Source organism: Octopus sinensis, linkage group LG17 (genome assembly GCF_006345805.1).
Source record: "Octopus sinensis linkage group LG17, ASM634580v1, whole genome shotgun sequence".
NCBI classification, from domain to species: domain Eukaryota; kingdom Metazoa; phylum Mollusca; class Cephalopoda; order Octopoda; family Octopodidae; genus Octopus; species Octopus sinensis.
In genome coordinates this window covers 32,484,858-32,502,357 of record NC_043013.1, presented here as the reverse complement: position 1 = coordinate 32,502,357, position 17,500 = coordinate 32,484,858, and the positions used below count along the sequence as shown (strand labels likewise).

Sequence of the window (17,500 nt, the reverse complement as noted above, 5' to 3'; positions counted from 1 at the left end):
CCAGACCCAGTTGAACCGTCCAACCCATGCTAGCATGGAAAGCGGATGCTAAATGATGATGATGATGATGATATATACACATATACGACAGGCTTCTTTCAGTTTCCATCTACCAAATCCACTCACAAGGCTTTGGTTGGTCCAAGACTATAGTAGAAGACACTTGCCCAAGGTGCCATGCAGTGGGTCTGAACCCAGAACCATATGGTTGGCAAGCAAGCTACTTACCACATAGCCAACTTGTGTTGGTTTGTTTACATTTCTGTAACTTAACAAAAAAAGACAGATAGAATTTTGAAACAAAAGTAAGTATTGGGGTTGATTTGTTCAACTAAACGCATTAAGGCAGTGCTCCAGCATGGATGCAATCCAATGACTGAAACAAATAATAATAAAAAGGAAAATGATGTAATTAATTTCGCTGTGAAATTAAACTCACCTTGTCCTTTATTTTGAGAGCTTGCAGAGATGCTTGAACCAATTATTTTCATTGTTATTTAACAATTTGTGCGGATTTATTTATTTGTCTCTCCCCAAATGATCAATGTAGCTGAAGGGTACTAATTAAAATCTAAAAAAAGCACCAGCTCAAGCAGAAACACATTTGCTTATAAAAGCTTATATGCTATTATTCTGTGTTAATTAAAAGAGAAAAATAACCCAAGTCATAAAAACAAAATGAAAATAATGATTTATGTCTAGATAATGAAAAAGTTAATGTTTTTTTTTTTTAAAGAATATTCTTGACTAACAGAAAATGTGGAATAACATAAAATATAGTAAAATATAATAAAGTATAATTTAACACTGTAAAATATAACCTAACACATAGAATATTGCTACTGTTTGGAGAGATGGAATACAATTCAAATAAAATAAAAAGCAAAGAGGCAGATAAAAATTTTTTTTCTGGAAATCATGAAAATATATGAGGATAGTTATACAAAAATAAATTACAAAAATCAAAGACAAAAAAACCCTTCCAAAACACATTAAAATATTTGGTGTTTAATATATATATGTATATGTTTTCTCTTTACTGTTGTAGGTATGAAGAACAATCACAATCATATAAGCTGACAGACCTTCTCAACCCGCATAAACTATTTATTCAGCTGCTGAAGTCAATGGCCTTTGACCATAGTGTGTTGTTGGATCTTCTCACCTCTCCAGAGACTTGCTTCCTCTTATATTTTCTTAAATATCTAAAGTTAGTCTCACAAGAATGGTGCTTGTTTGTGCAGTTGCATAAGGAATATAGTTATGTTGCTGAATGCAACAGAAACAATTATCTAAATCCCGCAGACAATAGCCAAGCTCAAAGTTCAAAAGATGGGCCACAGCAAAATGTGTATGTGTGTTCTGATTCAATGGACAGCGCTTCATATGAGATGAAAATAAGCAGAGAGAAACCTCAAATCTCTTTGCACAGCAGTGCATCAGATGTTCATGAAAGCCAAAGTGATTTTAATGAAGGATCATTATTAACTTGCAAACAATCAAATGAAAGGGAAACTGAGAAAATGAAGGAATACAAACCAAGTATTGGGTTGTCATGGATACAGATGTATTCAGACAGTGAAGAAGAATCAGTTTCAGAGAACAATAGCTCTAATGGCCATACTACAATTGATAGCTCACTTCCAGTTTGTGATAACATTTCTGATTCCTGTGCTGACTCATCTATTCAAAATATTGATGACTTTTCACTACCAGAAGTTTTTGATGAAAGTCAGTGCAGTATAATAAAGGAACACTATCCTTCCACTGCTGTATTAAAACCATTTACTGACACTCATACCAATGTACAAAAGTCTAGTAATGGCAAAGGAATTGAAAATATCAACAGAACAGAGGATCGAATAGATCCAGATACAGTGTCACATACTGATGATAGCAATTCACCGAAACCTTATCAGAAACAAAATGATGCTTGTTCTAAATTCTCATGTTTTGTATCAAATGCCCTTGATCAAACGCTAGGGTGTCTTATTCGATTACAATTTTCTCTAGAAAGGTTAAACAGATCTGGAATGTTTCCATATAACCCAGAAAAATTGATCCAGGCCTTACAGCAATGTATCTGTTTGTATGAATCTTGACAGGATATTTATTATTATTATTATTGAGTGAGAGAGCAGTGCATGCCATGAAAGTGACACTGGGGTAAAATATACGAAGCCCAGTATACCCATCATGACTACTCGAATGATAAGGGTACACCAGGCACATGCATCACAACCATATGTACGCAACATGGTTATCACATACCAAGATAAACAGTGCATGACCTTGCAGGTGGGGCCCAGTTACAATTCTCTTTTGGTCGAGTAACCCATCCCGCTCAAAAGGTCCCTGAATAAGGGTTGTTTAAGGATGTTGAACGAAACACCCATGTTTCTAGAGGTGAATTATTCAAATCCCAAAGAATCCCTCTCAACACATGGCTATGATGCTCCCCCACTACTTCTGCTCATAATCACAGATGCACATATCGTCAGCCACTAAGAGACATGCTCAACTGGTTAAGGTCAAACAACTGACAAGCAAATATGTGGTATTCAGCAGAATATTTTTTGTAGCCCATCTTTTATAGCAAGACAAAACAATGTACATGATAACACTTCCAATCAGTTAAAATCAGAAGTCATGAGAGCTACTGCTTGGTACTGCATCAGGACATTTATTATTATTACCGTTATTATCATTATTATTATCCTTATTATTATTATTATTATTATTATTATTATATCCTTATTATTATTATTATTATTATTATTATTGAGTGAGAGAGCAGTTCATGCCATCAAAGTGACACTGGGGTAAAATATACGAAGCCCAATATACCCATCATGACTACCCGTCTGATAAGGGCACACCAGGCACATGCATCACAACCATATGTGCGCGACATGGTGATCTCATATCAAGATAAACAGCTCATGACCTTGCAGGTGGGGCCCAGTTAGAATTTTCTTCAGGTTGAGTAGCCCATCCTGCTCAAGCGGTCCCTGAATAAGGGTTGTTTAAGGATGTTGAAAGAACCACCCATGTTTCCAGAGGTGAATCATTCAAACCCCAAAGAATCCCTCTCAACACATCCTTATTATTATCATTATTATTATTATTATCCTTATTATTATTATTATTATTATTATTATTATTATTATTATTATTATCATTATACTTATTATTATTATTATTATTATTACTATAGACGTCACACAGTATACAATATCGTGAGGTTGTTGATTGAAGATATGTCTACCGGGGGGGGGGGGTTACTGTTTGTCAAGTCACAACAAGCACCTCAGACAGACAGTACTTTATGCAATAAGCGTGCAGTTCCAAGTAATGCCGACTTTTGCAATATGCCTAGATTGTAGAGTATTTCTAAGGTTTTCAGATGTTTTTTTTCAAATTGGCTGGTATTGATGACAATAGGGATAACCTTTATATCCGACTCTCGCACAGTAAAGTGTACATTAAAACGATCATGTTTTTTTTTTTATTATGAACAGTTCAAATATGAATTTTTGTTATTTTTGATATTAAATAATTGCTACCTATAAATTACCAGCATGCTTGTTTTTTTAAAAAATTTTATTTTATCATGTGTTTCTGTGTACAGTAATCCCTTGACTATCGTGAGTGTTACGTTGCAAAAGCCCCTGCGGTAGGCGAAAATCTGCAAAGTAGAAACAGTGCTGTACTCTTTTACTCTTTTTTTTACTCTTTTACTTGTTTCAGTCATTTGACTGCGGCCATGCTGGAGCACTGCCTTTAGTCGAGCAAATCGACCCCGGGACTTATTGTTTTTGTAAGCCCAGTACTTATTCTATCGGTCTCTTTTGCCGAACCGCTAAGTGACGGGGACGTAAACACACCAGCATCGGTTGTCAAGCAATGCTAGGGGGACAAACACAGACACACAATCACACACACACACACTTATATATATATACATATATACGACAGGCTTCTTTCAGTTTCCGTCTACCAAATCCACTCACAAGGCTTTGGTCGACCCGGGGCTATAGCAGAAGACACTTGCCCAAGATGCCACGCAGTGGGACTGAACCCGCAACCGTGTGGTTGGTTAGCAAGCTACTTACCACACAGCCACTCCTGCATATTTTTTTTTTACTATTTTTATAATTTGTATATATTTATTTTATTGTAAATGTAAAGCAACCAGAGGAATCAACATAAGCTTAAATAATAAACCGCAATATGGTAAGGATTTACGATAGGAATTATGGCAAGGAATTACGATAGGAATTACGGCAAGGAACCGCGATATGGCAAGGAATATTAAGTCCATCTGAGTTCAAGTTCTGCCGAAGTCGACTGTCGATAAATACGAGAATTTTTGTTTTATCCACTTTTGAAATATCTGAAGTCGCCAAAGATGCAATAAATTGAATTTCTTTTGATTTAGTAGTTAGTGATATGAAAACGTGGGTAAATTAGAGAGCTGGTGTTTGTTATAGCTGTAATTGTTGTCGCACAATTGGCTGCTGACCCGGTCATCAACTGTGGGTTGAATTAAGGAGTGGCTGAATCTGGGTCAGTTGTTGTTGTGGTGGTGGTGGTGATCGTGGTGGCGACGACAGCAGTGGTGCTGGTGGTTGTCGTTTTTGTTGTTGAAAAGTATGTGAAGAATAGTTGCTGTAGTTTAGAGGTTTATGGCAGTAAACGCATCCTACACAGGTATATATGTGAACAGAGACGGACATTAAAAAATCATTTTATTTCTACTAGTCAGAGAATATTGAAAAATGAAAGAAAATTTTTGAAATTTCCCAAAATATACATTCAGAAAGGATTTTTCAGGTGAGAACTTACACTGAATAAATTTTCCTACTCTTTGAATAAAGTTTATACTGATATCATTTTGTGTTTAACTAAAAAAAAGCATAACTTTGAAGAAATCGGAAAAAAAAATTGTTTGAACTGAAATCTCTTACGAGTTTAATTTAAAAATACATAAATTTTAAGAAATTGTTACTCTTACTACGATATTATACTTTAGAATTAATTATTGTGAATATCAGTGTCCAAAAATAATGAATCACTACCGAAAAAGAGAACTGAAGCAATCATTGCTGAATTTCCAATCTGATTCATCTAAACAGAAGAGAATTTCAAACGAAGTTTCGCAGCTCAAGGGAGGTCTTGCAAAGTCTTTGACACCCTCATTGGATGATCTAGGACAGGTCGACTGCCAACCAGTGCAGCCAGTTCTAGCAAAGTTTGATCCCAAAATTTATGGAAATCAGAGACGTGACTTCTCGTCATGCTGGTATATATACTGGTCGTCCATGGTTAGAGTATTCTCTTTCAAAAAAAGCGTTGTTTTGTTTTGCTTGTCAGCACTTTAATACTTTTGCTCAAGCTGATACTTGTTTTATTAAAAATGGATAGGCACAGGAGTGGCTGTGTGGTAAGTAGCTTACTTACCAACCACATGGTTCCTCCGGGTTCAGTCCCACTGCGTGGCACCTTGGGCAAGTGTTTTCTACTATAGCCTCGGGCCGACCAAAGCCTTGTGAGTGGATTTGGTAGACGGAAACTGAAAGAAGCCCGTCGTATATATGTATATATATATATATGTGTTTGTGTGTCTGTGTTTGTCCCCCTAGCATTGCTTGACAACCGATGCTGGTGTGTTTACGTCCCCGTCACTTAGCGGTTCAGCAAAAGAGACCGATAGAAAAAGTACTGGGCTTACAAAGAATAAGTCCCGGGGTCGAGTTGCTCGACTAAAGGCGGTGCTCCAGCATGGCCGCAGTCAAATGACTGAAACAAGTAAAAGAGTAAAGAGAGTATTCTAATTGGCATTATGCAAAAGAGAAAAATCAACAAAGGTTTAAATAAGCACGCAAAATCTGCATCCCGCCAACAGCGTTTATCCACAACAACATCCGTGTCTTCAATCTTGCAAAATGATCAGTTGAGCAAAAACCGTTATTGTATCAGTTCCATTGTTGTTCATTTTCTTTGTGCAAACGAATTGCCTTTTCTAGGAAACAAAAATGAAGCTTTTTAGGATCTTTATTCGGAAGATGACACGCAGCCTTGTGGTCTTTTTATGAAATTATTCCAGTACGCATCAGAGATTGACTCAAAGCTAATGGAATGTTACAGCATGATTCCAAAAAATGCGACCTACACCTCAGCAGCAATGCAAAACGAAATCATCGAATTGTTGAGAAGACACACTGTCAGCCTCGTGGTCGATGAAATAAAATGTTTCAATGTTCCTTATTTTACGCTGAAATGTGATGGAACGCGTGATACTGAAAATCTTGTAATTGTTATTAGGTACTTGCAAAACGGCAGGGTTCTGGAAAAGTTAGTTGCGATGCCAACTACTCAACATTATGATGCTGAAACATTGGCCGATTAAATAATTAAGGAATTAACCAACCTTTGCATTGACCCAAAGCGTATGTTGTCACAATGCTTTGATGATGCTTCTGTGATGTCTGGCAAAATAGGTGGCATTCAAAGAATTTCTCGACTTGAGAAATATATACCTTATGTTCATTGTCTTAATCATCAGTTGCATTTTATCGTGGTTAACACAATAAAGCTGATTCCGGAGTTAGCTACGTTCTTTGACACCGTTAATATTCTTCATAATTTTATTAAGCGGCCAAAGATAGCTAGTCTCTGGAAAGGATTGAAGTTGCCACGTTTTATGGAGCATAGGTGGTCGGGTCATTTCACTGCCATTGCTTCTATAATAAAAAAAAAATCACTCCAAAATTGTTGGTTTGCTAACCGAATGCACAGATTCGTCAGATTCAAAAACGTGTATAGGGGTAACTGGAATTTTAGATCAAGTTCGTTCTCCAAGGTTTGTTTTTCTAGCCCTTGTTCTTAGCAAATTTCTGCATATAAATAGACCAATAGACAAACAGCTTCAGAGTCTATATACTATGGCCTTGGGTTTCTTAAGGTTGCCAAGAGTGAAATAACCAAACTGAGAAACTTTGATATTTGATGAGATTCTGAAACAAATGAGTTAATTTAATGTTATTGAGGAACGCATATGTCGAAAAGCTTGCGAGTCCCGACGTTTTTCAGATTATGTTGTTGAAGCCCTGGAACCATCACAAGATGACTGGATAGCCTTGCATCGCAAAATTTATTTCATGATCATCGATGAAAGCTTGGGAGAGCTAGATAATAGATTTTCAGAGCAAAACGATAGTATATATTCTTCCTTGGCAAGTCTACTACCAACGTCCGAGATATTTTTGGATTTTGATGCTTTTAAAACCTTTGAGCAATTTAGTTAATTGTGATAAATCGGCCTTACTTTCTGAACTTACTGTGGCAAAAGCAAACATTTCCAAACAAGATATGATGATACTGCTTGATATTTTTGGATCTTTGCGTATTGTACAGGATGCCTTTCCAAATGTTTATCTTTTGTATGGTGCAGCATTAACATTTGGATCTAGCACAGCTACACGTGGATCATCGTTTTCGACGCAAACTCGAATTATGACACCCTTTCGACGAAATATGAAGTACCAGCGAAAACCAAACCTCGTGATACTTGCTTCTCTTAATAAATACAAATCAAGTATAGACAAGGATGATTTTCTTAAATTTTTTTGCCTTGCGTTGCCGTAGATTGTAGTTGTATTAAATAAATGTAACATGATTTTATTTCGTGTTCTGAATTTTTTCGAGAGACTTGTGTCGTACAGTTCTCGCACGACATGATAAAATAATACACTAAGTCCGTTTAAGAGATAGTACTAGATGCTTGTCCGCTCACTGGCACTATTCAAACTTCCGAGTCGACACATTGCTCATGAGCTGTCGGTCTGTGAACCCATTGGCATTACTCCACCATATTTATCCTTGTGGACTAATCCATTGTTCTACCTTGGGGGGGTGTTCTATTTCCACACAACAGAGAAATAATCAAATTTTATAAACAGTACGGTTTTTAGAGTTCTGTTCAGCGGATGTAATACAAAAGACCATTAGGAAAAAAGCCCCCTAAGACAAAAGCCCATAAGACAAATGCCACAATAGTTAGAGTATGAAATTTTGATATTTTTTACAATCGCGGTTTCCGTTTTTGTTTATTTGAAATTATATTAAAAATAATGTTTAAAGATTAGGCTGTTATCTGTAGCATGTGGAAATACCTTTTAGGCTTAACTATGTGCTTGTTGAAAATCTTAAAAAATATATTGGAGTCGATACATTTGACTAAAAACTTTTCGAGGTGATGCCCCAGCATGGCCTCAGTTTAATGATTGCAACAAATAAAATGAAGGAAAAAAACCCCGAAATATATCAGAAGTTTTGAGCAGGCTAGGCGCCAAGAAATGTGGAAAAAAAAAACGCCCGAAAAATATAAGCATGGGGCTTTTGTCCACTTTCACACTTTAAGTAGGGGCTTTTGTCCGTACCCTTGTTCAGCACCCACAGCTATCAACATAGCACCCACAGTTGCAATCGGTTGGCTACATGGCTGATACAAACACACACATGCATGCATACATACATTCATATAAACACACACACATATATATACACACACATACAGAATACAAACATGCACACATACATATAAACATACACACATACATATAAATACACACAAACATACATATAAATACACACACACACATACATACAAACATACACGCATGCATGCATACGTACATACATATATCTAAACATACACATATACATACATATAGATATACACACATACATACAGACATACATACTTACACGAATACATACGTACAACATACATACTATATACATACATACATACATACATACATACATACATACATACATACATACATACATACATACATATAAATATACACATACAAACATACATGCATACATACGTACATACATATTAGCATACACACACATATATACATTTAAACATACATACACATATATATGTATATGCTTGTGTGTGTATGTGTGTGTGTGGTGTGTGTGTGTGTGTGTGTGTGTGTGTGTGTGTGTGTGTGTGTGTGTGTGTGTGTGTGTGTGTGTGTGTGTGTGTGAGTGTTTTATAAACCTCGTTGAGAAATAAATTCACCTTGCCAACACAGAAATCATTGCCATTAGCTCTTAAACATGTTTTACAGGGAAATTTGAAGAGGATGAAGAACCGATAAAAACCATTATTTTTTCAGATAGCATCCCTTTTAAGCTCTGCATACAAAACGGTGAGTTACGAAAATTATATGTTGAAAAAAAAAATGCCAAAAAAAAAAAAAAAAACTACAAAGCAGTAACTTGATGGTCTATAAAAAATCCAACTTAAACCTTACCGACTTTTATCCCACGAATCATCAAATACAACTGTTTGAATTAAGCAACATCTATCACAACACTCAGCTCTAAGCAACTATTTAAACTGATTTAGTTTGATATATTAAATATAGGAAATAGAATACTTCACAGTACGGAAACCAATATTAGGAGCAATTATATATATATATATATATATATATATATATATATATATATATATATATATATATATATATATATATATATATATATATATATATATATATATATATATATTAGAAGTATTGGGGGCGATGTACAGATTTAATACATATGAAAAAAAAAGGCGTTCAACCATCCAGCATACTGAATGCCTTTTTCTTTCATATATATATATATATATATATATACATACACACGCATACATACACACACATATGTATATAAGGGTACGATCCAAGGATCCAAGAGTAGGAAGTTTGTAAGCTTCAAGCAGTCCGTGGTAGATACAGAAAGCAAAAAGTGGGCAGTGTATGGTTAGGAACAATAACAATATATTGGCGTCGAAGGTTACACAATTTTTCCTATATCGCAGTCACGAGTAAATTCGATAAGCAGAAAGTTTCTGTATAGGCCACAGTTAGCAACTAGAGTTGTTATAAATGCGAATAAAAATCCAAATGAGTGAATGGAACGGGTAAAATCCAGGCTACATATGTTTCTTAGCTAGCTGACCCTTTGATATCAATAATTACTCAACGAGGAGTACTCAACGTAGCTAATCATCAGGCTGAGAATAGCTTAATTACACGAAAGTTACATTGTCGTTTGGGATTTCCGAGTTAAGTCACCAAAGATATGACTTCAACTTGGAAATTCCAAGCGACAATGTAATTATGTAATTAAAGCATTCCCGGCCTGATAGTTAGCCACGCTGAGTACTCTGGCACATACAAATGGAGTCTGAAAACGCTCGATATATGAACTTTAGCAAATTAAGGTCAACACTTATTGGAAAGAAGATAAAGCTGATGTATATACTTACGTAATTTTAAACACCACAGATTATCTCGAAAAAGCGAAGACCCCCCCATGCTCCACAAAAAAACTAGTATCATACTCTCTGATACTAATAAACTCAGGTGTATAAAGAAGGATATTTCACTAACATCTAAAAACCAAAATTTATTAAACACTACTTATAGTTTTAAATCATTCAACTGCGTAGTTCTGTAGTTAGTAACGTTTTCACTACCAAGGAACCCATTTTTTTTATTTGAATAAATTTCCCCAAGAAGTAAAGGCTTTTGAAAGGCCTTTCCATTCACAAAATTCTGAATATTGCATACAACTCCTCAGTAAAATTTTTGTGGGCCCAAGTTGGGAAAAACTGATTACCCCCCCAAACCAATTGTACTGAGGGGATTCAAACCTCAACCATGAAATCATTAGTTTGCGATGATGATATGCCTCTACAGTTTCACGTGATTGATCCATAAATCGACCGATCAGTTTGAACACTTGGCATGATATGGCTTTTTGAATATTCTAAAATTCGTGCCCTTTTACCCCAGACAGAAATTTTGATGCACAGTAGTCCTCTTCGGACACTCAAGCAAGACAGGTCACAACATGCTACAACTAGCCTTCAACAAGACACAGCGCGGTTCTCTTCTCCAGGGTTTAACAATATATCTGCATTTTTGCTTTTCCATATAGCTAACGTTTAAGCCAACACACTAAATAATTTCTATCCATAAATATTGTTGAACGTTCATGAGTCAGCTTCATTTATAATACATGCAACCAACCACAATCACACGATGGTCTACAGCAGTGCTTTTCAAACTTTTTGCTGGAGCGGAACCCCAAGGAAACATTTTACTGGCTCGAGGAACCCCTGTGCAATAATTTAATAGTCTTATTCACACATATCTGCACAGGAGAATTAAAAATTACTGCCGATTTTAGCAGTTTTGTAACTTCTTGCGGAACCCCTGGACTGTACTGTCGGGACCCTAAGGTTCCGCGGAACCCTGGTTGAAAACCACTGGTCTACAGCATACACACCGCCATAAGCAAGCTCCCGACAGTACCTCCATTAAGCCCAACATTGTTAAATACTGTCAAAAATTTTATAATAGGTTAAGCGATTAGCAAAGAGTTTATATTATATAACATCACAGTGTACATTTTAGCGTCTTTTCATAAATGACTCATACACATAACAGACGTTCCGCATGGTATTTGTCAACAAAATTCCACTTACGAGACATCAATCTATTAGAAGTTATGGCAGAAGATACTTGAGGTCTTGCCGAAATTCCTCCAAGCACTTGAAATTTTTTCAAATTTTCACCAGATTATATTTTCATAAACTGTAGTTTTGCATCCTGAAAAAAAAAAAAAAAATCGCATTTATTTTTTGCTCTAGAAGTTAAAAATAAAGAAGCACCATTAATGTAGAAAATTAGAAAAATAAATCTCGTGGAAATTTGGAATATTTCAAGCGGTTGAAAGAAATTTAACAAAATAAGGAGGCGAGCTGGCAGAAATGTTAGCACGCCGGGCGAAATGCGTAGGCGTATTTCGTCTGCTGTTACGTTCTGAGTTCAAATTCTGCCGAGGTCGACTTTGCCTTTCATCCTTTCGGGGTCGATAAATTAAGTACCAGTTACGCACTGGGATCGATGTAATCGACTTTATCCGTTTGTCTGTCCTTGTTTGTCCCCTCTATGTTTAGCCCCTTGTGGGTAGTAAAGAAATGGGTATTTCGTCCGCCACTGCGTTCTGAGCTCAAATTCCGTCGAGGTCGACTTTTCCTTTCATCCTTTTGGGGTCGATTAAATAAGTACCAGTTACGCACTGAGGTCGATATAATCGACTTAATCCGTTTGTCTGTTCTTGTTTGTCCTCTCTGTGTTTAGCCCTTGTGGGTAGTAAAGAAAGAGGTAGTAAAGAAATAGGTATTTCGTCTGCCGCTACGTTCTGAGTTCAAATTCCGCCGAGGTCAACTTTGCCTTTCATCCTTTCGGGATCGATAAATTAAGTACCAGTTAATTACTGGGATTGATGTAATCGACTTAATACCTTTGTCTGTCCTTGTTTGTCCCCTCTATGTTTAGCCCCTTTTGGGTAAAATAGAAATAGGTATTTCGTCTGCCGTTACGTTCTGAGTTCAAATTCCGCCGAGGTCGATTTTACCTTTCATCCTTTCCTGGTCGATAAATTAAGTACCAGTTTCGCACTGGGGTCGATGAAATCGACTTAATCCCTTTGTTTGTCCCCTCTGCGTTTAGCCCCTTGTGGGCAATAAAGAAATAAGAAATATAACAAAATCGGACATTTGCCTAAAGTGTCGCGTAGTGATATAGATTTCATGAATACTTCACACGTATGCAGATATTTTCAGGTCTCCGTTTTAGCCCAATTTCGAAACATTTTATCTCTCTCTATATAAACGGCAGTTTGTCTGTGTGTGTTTCTGTGTGTCTGTTTGGTTGTACCCTCACCCTGACCACTGCTTTCAACCGATTTTGATGAAACTTGACACACACATAGCCCAATGTCATAATTCAAAACTAACGCAGCGAAAATTTTGAAAAGTTCCCCCAGTTCTGAAAAAAATCGATAAATTCGACATGGGGTCGAGAATCAGAAACACAAACCACAGACTGTCTAGGGGACGCAACTCGACCTTTTTTTACTCTTAAAAAAATTTACCATCATTTTTTTTCCATTTTTTTGCTATTTTTTGGCTATAACTCTCTAAAAATGCTTTATAGTTATTTCCCTTACAAACCTGAGCAACGCCGGGCGATACTGCTAGTTACATAATATATGTAGTAGGAAATATTCAAAACCGCTAGATCGTCTGAAACCATTAACATTTAGCCGATATGCTGTGGGTGTTTAACCGCGGTCAGTCCTAGGTCAACATTTATCGAGTAGTCATAACCATTCCGCCTTTTTTCTTATCAAGTATGTTACATTGTCCAGTATATTTATGCCTTGGATGTGAGGATGTGATTTGATGGCGATTTCGTTGCAATTTCTCATATATTAAGATAATTCTCGATTTGCAATCTGTTGCAGGTCGTTGGGTAGGTATGTTGACGATATGCGCGCGCGCACACACAATACACAGATGTATATATGTATGTATATATGTATGTATATATGTATATATATATATATATTATATATATTATATATATATATATTATATATATATATTATATATACATATATAATTGGAAATAGAGAATTATCTTAACGTATATATATATATATATATATATATATGGAGGCGCAATGGCCTAGTGGTTAGGGCAGCGGACTTGCGGTCGGAGGATCGCGGTTTCGATTCCCAGACCGGGCGTTGTGTGTGTTTATTGAGCGAAAACACCTAAAAGCTCCACGAGGCTCCGGCAGGAGGTGGTGATCCCTGCTGTACTCTTTCACCACTCTAAAAGGCGGTGCTCCAGCATGGCCGCAGTCAAATGACTGAAACAAGTACAGAAAAAAAAAATATACACATATATATACACACACGCACACACACATATATATATATATATATACATACATATATATATATACACATATATAAACATATACATATATGTATATATAGATACACACATATATGCACACGCATATACGTACATATGAATATATATGTACCTATATATATATATGTATATATATATATGTATGTATATATATATACATATGTATATATGTTTATATATCTGTATGTATATTTATATTTACATATATATGCATGTATATAGATATGCATGTGCATATATATAATATATATATATATATATATATATGTACATACATCTATGTCTGAATATATCTATCTATATATATATATATAAATATATATGCTGTATGTTTGTAAGTATGTATGCATCTAAGTAGCTTTCGAAGATGAGACGCAATTGCACAATCGTAAGGAGTTTAATAACATAGAATCTAAAATGTGTACATGATTTATAGGTTAAGAACAAAACTTCCTTCCACGATATTAACCATTACCATTTATTACCAGAACTCTCTGACAAGTGTGTATCCCAATGTTTGACCTCTTAAATATACATTTCTTTCACAAAGTCGCTCGCTCCTCCAAAGAGCACACTAGATATGTCATAACCTCCCACACTACGCAGAACTTATCAGGATAGAAAAGGTATTAATAACAGTTATAGCAATTGATTAGTAAGCAGATAATCTGTTAAGCCCGCTGAAGTAAAAAGACCACACTAATTTATCATACTTATTCCGAACAAAGGGAAAACGCATAATTTGCATGAAATGTGATGTTACATAATTCAAATGCGTTCCAACTTTAAAGCAGTTGAAATTATTCATAGGGATATCATAAAATGACTAAATGCATTAACACCAACCAGCAACTGAAATAGTTATATAATTTATCGCGGGAGTGGCTGTGTGTGGTAAGTAGCTTGCTAACCAACCACATGGTTCCGTGTTCAGTCCTATTGCGTGGCACCTTGGGCAAGTGTCTTCTACTATATCCACGGGCCGACCAAAGCCTTGTGAGTGGATTTGGTAGACGGAAACTGAAAGAAGCCCGCCGTATATATATATATATATATATATGTATCACCGCGATCACCGTGACCGACCAGGCTATCAGATGTTGCTACACATCGCTGGTCAGAATGCGCTTCGCATTGTTTTAACCTTCAAATGACGCCACCCTGCTGGCTAAGCGAGCAGGCTAACAGAAGAAAAAGTGAGAGAAAGTTGTGGTGAAAGAGTACAGCAGGGTCGCCCCCCCCCCTGCCGGAGCCTCGTGGAGCTTTAGATGTTTTCGCCCGGTCTGGGAATCAAAACCGCGAGTCCGCTGTCCTAACCACTGGGTCATTGCGCCTTCATATATATATCGCCTGGGGCTAAATGCATCAGTAACACCCCCATCGCCCTGCCCTGTCCCTAGCCACATTCAAATGGCTAATGTCCTTTATGTGATGGAGCAGTTACTGTCTATATCTCGTTTACAGAATTATTATTGCTGTCGAACAGATTTTCGAAATCAGTAAATGTATTTACGTGAAAATCTATATATAAATATCCTGCACAGGAAGTTGTTCGTCGAGGAGCGGTGCCTGCCATACGTTGACGATAGGCAAATACCTTGAAACCTGGGTCCGTATGTGGCATCCGCTTCTCGGGGAATGATCTCCCTTTGCAGGATAGAGGACACGTGTGATGGTGTCAGCCTATCTGGTGACGTTGATGATCGCCTGGGGCTAAATGCATCAGTAACACCCCCACGCCCTGCCCTGTCCCTAGCCACATTCAAATAGCTAATGTCCCTTATGTGATGGAGCAGTTACTGTCTATATCTCGTTTAGAGAATTATTATTGCTATATATATATATATATATATATATATATATATATATGTGTGTGTGTGTGTGTGTGTGTGTGTGTGGTGTGTTTGTGTGTGTGTGTGTGTGTGTGTTTGTCCTCCCAACATCACTTGACATCGATGCTGGTGTGTTTGCGTTGCCGTAACTTAGCAGTTCGGCAAAATAGACTAATACAATAAGTCTTGGGGTCGATTTACTCGACTAAAAGCGGTGCTCCAGCATCAAAACGTCTCCTACTCTCAATACCAATATGTTAGCTGAATAGTTTAATCACACCTAATCAGCTTCATGCAACGTAAAAATTACGAAGAAATTCCTTACACTCGATAAAATTAAATTTTTTACGTGGCTGTGTGGTAAGTAGCTTGCTTACTAACCACATGGTTCAGGGTTCAGTCCTATTGCGTGGCACCTTGAGCAAGTGTCTTCTACTATAGCCTCGGGGGGCCGACCTGCTCAGAGGCCTATGCAAAGTTGCAGAAAGTGTATGTAGAGGAGTGTATGAGCCGCACACAAATGTATGAATGGTTCAGACGTTTCCAAGATGGCTGAAAATATGTCGATATTGACGAACGTTCTAGGAGACTCGCAACCGGCAGAACTGAGAAAAACAACGCAGATGTGCCTGCAGCTGTGAGGGGAAATCGTCGAATCACCATCCGTGAGTTATCAGAGGATGTGCAGATTATTTAAGGTTCAGTCCACTGAAGATTTGGGCATGAAAGTTGCCAAGTTTGTGCCAAAACTGCTTTCAGTTGGCCAAGAAGACACTCGGGTTTCAGTTGCACAAGATCCCATTGATTGTGTCGAGAACGATGAAACCTTTTTGAAAACTTTGCGTAGGTCTCTGAGCAGTTATCACCAAAGCTTTTGGCAAAATTTGATGCAGATCATCTGCTAAGCTTTCTCTGTCATGGTCAATGCAAAAATCACACGCTACACAGCTTCCTTCCAAGCACTGTTGAAAACGGTGGAAGTTAAAACTTAGTGCGCATGCACAGCAGAATTTAAGGTCAATATGTACCGAGCGGCTTCACTCTACGTTCTTTAACTTCGTTACTACGGCAACAGTCTGGATACTTATTGATCAGGTCACGTATGTCGATTCCATCATGGTTTCTAAAAATGATATGTGTGATTTTTTTAATCTTCTCCATATACCCTGAGATGTACGTGGAGATTCATAAACTGTGTAACAACTTTGTGCTATCGCCAAAAATTCCCTTTCAAAACAACTACATTCTGTTCATTTGTCAGCCTAAAGTTTGGTCATTGTTTTCTTATTTGACTAGACGTTATTTTTCCAACCTACTCCACAAGAACTACTTTAAACTTTTCTTAATGTCATGCCAGTTAACAAAAAAGTAAAAGTTATATAGATTTGTATACTGTCAAAAAATATGGAGCGCATTCCGCTCACTATTTAGGAAATATCAAACTATCTTCAACTTCAAAGAAGAACCAAAAACAAATTTCCTCTACATTGATTGAAAGTAATTCACAAAGCGAGAAGTAATGAATTAAAAAAAAAAAAGACTTCTTGAAAAATTGTTCAGCAGTCGGAAACTACTCATAGAATAACAAAAGAATCTGACTGCACATCTATATTTGCTTTGTGGAATTGTCCTCTTTGGCGTTGTCAAATTATCATTATCATCATCCTCACCATTGGTATATGTATGTATACGCCGGCATGTATACAAAGTGGACAAAACAGGATTTTTGCGATTGTGACATTATATGCGTGTTTCTTCTTCTTCTTCTTCTTCTTCTTCTTCTTCTTCTTCTTC

General features: G+C 36.8%; 1 protein-coding gene and 2 long non-coding RNA genes across 6 annotated transcripts in view; 2 read left to right on the top strand and 1 right to left on the bottom strand.

The window, feature by feature from the left end:
• LOC115220903 overlaps positions 1–2,176 on the top strand; it is a 64,246-nt gene extending 62,070 nt beyond the window's left edge. For all 4 annotated transcript variants that reach the window (XM_036510482.1, XM_029791103.2, XM_036510481.1 and 1 more), the window contains one exon: positions 1,049–2,176. In XM_036510482.1, coding sequence (XP_036366375.1) covers positions 1,049–2,102 — 1,054 coding nt within the window. In that variant the 3' untranslated portion in view covers positions 2,103–2,176. The remainder of the gene's footprint in view (positions 1–1,048) is intronic.
• LOC118766774 overlaps positions 1–17,343 on the bottom strand; it is a 19,520-nt gene extending 2,177 nt beyond the window's left edge. Inside the window, exons 1-2 of the long non-coding RNA XR_005002687.1 lie at positions 17,131–17,343; positions 11,570–11,693 (exon numbers count right to left, since the gene is read on the bottom strand). This is a non-coding gene — a long non-coding RNA (uncharacterized LOC118766774). The remainder of the gene's footprint in view (positions 1–11,569; positions 11,694–17,130) is intronic.
• Positions 16,123–17,500, top strand: part of LOC118766773 — an 18,834-nt gene continuing 17,456 nt past the window's right edge. The window contains exon 1 of the long non-coding RNA XR_005002686.1: positions 16,123–16,133. This is a non-coding gene — a long non-coding RNA (uncharacterized LOC118766773). The remainder of the gene's footprint in view (positions 16,134–17,500) is intronic.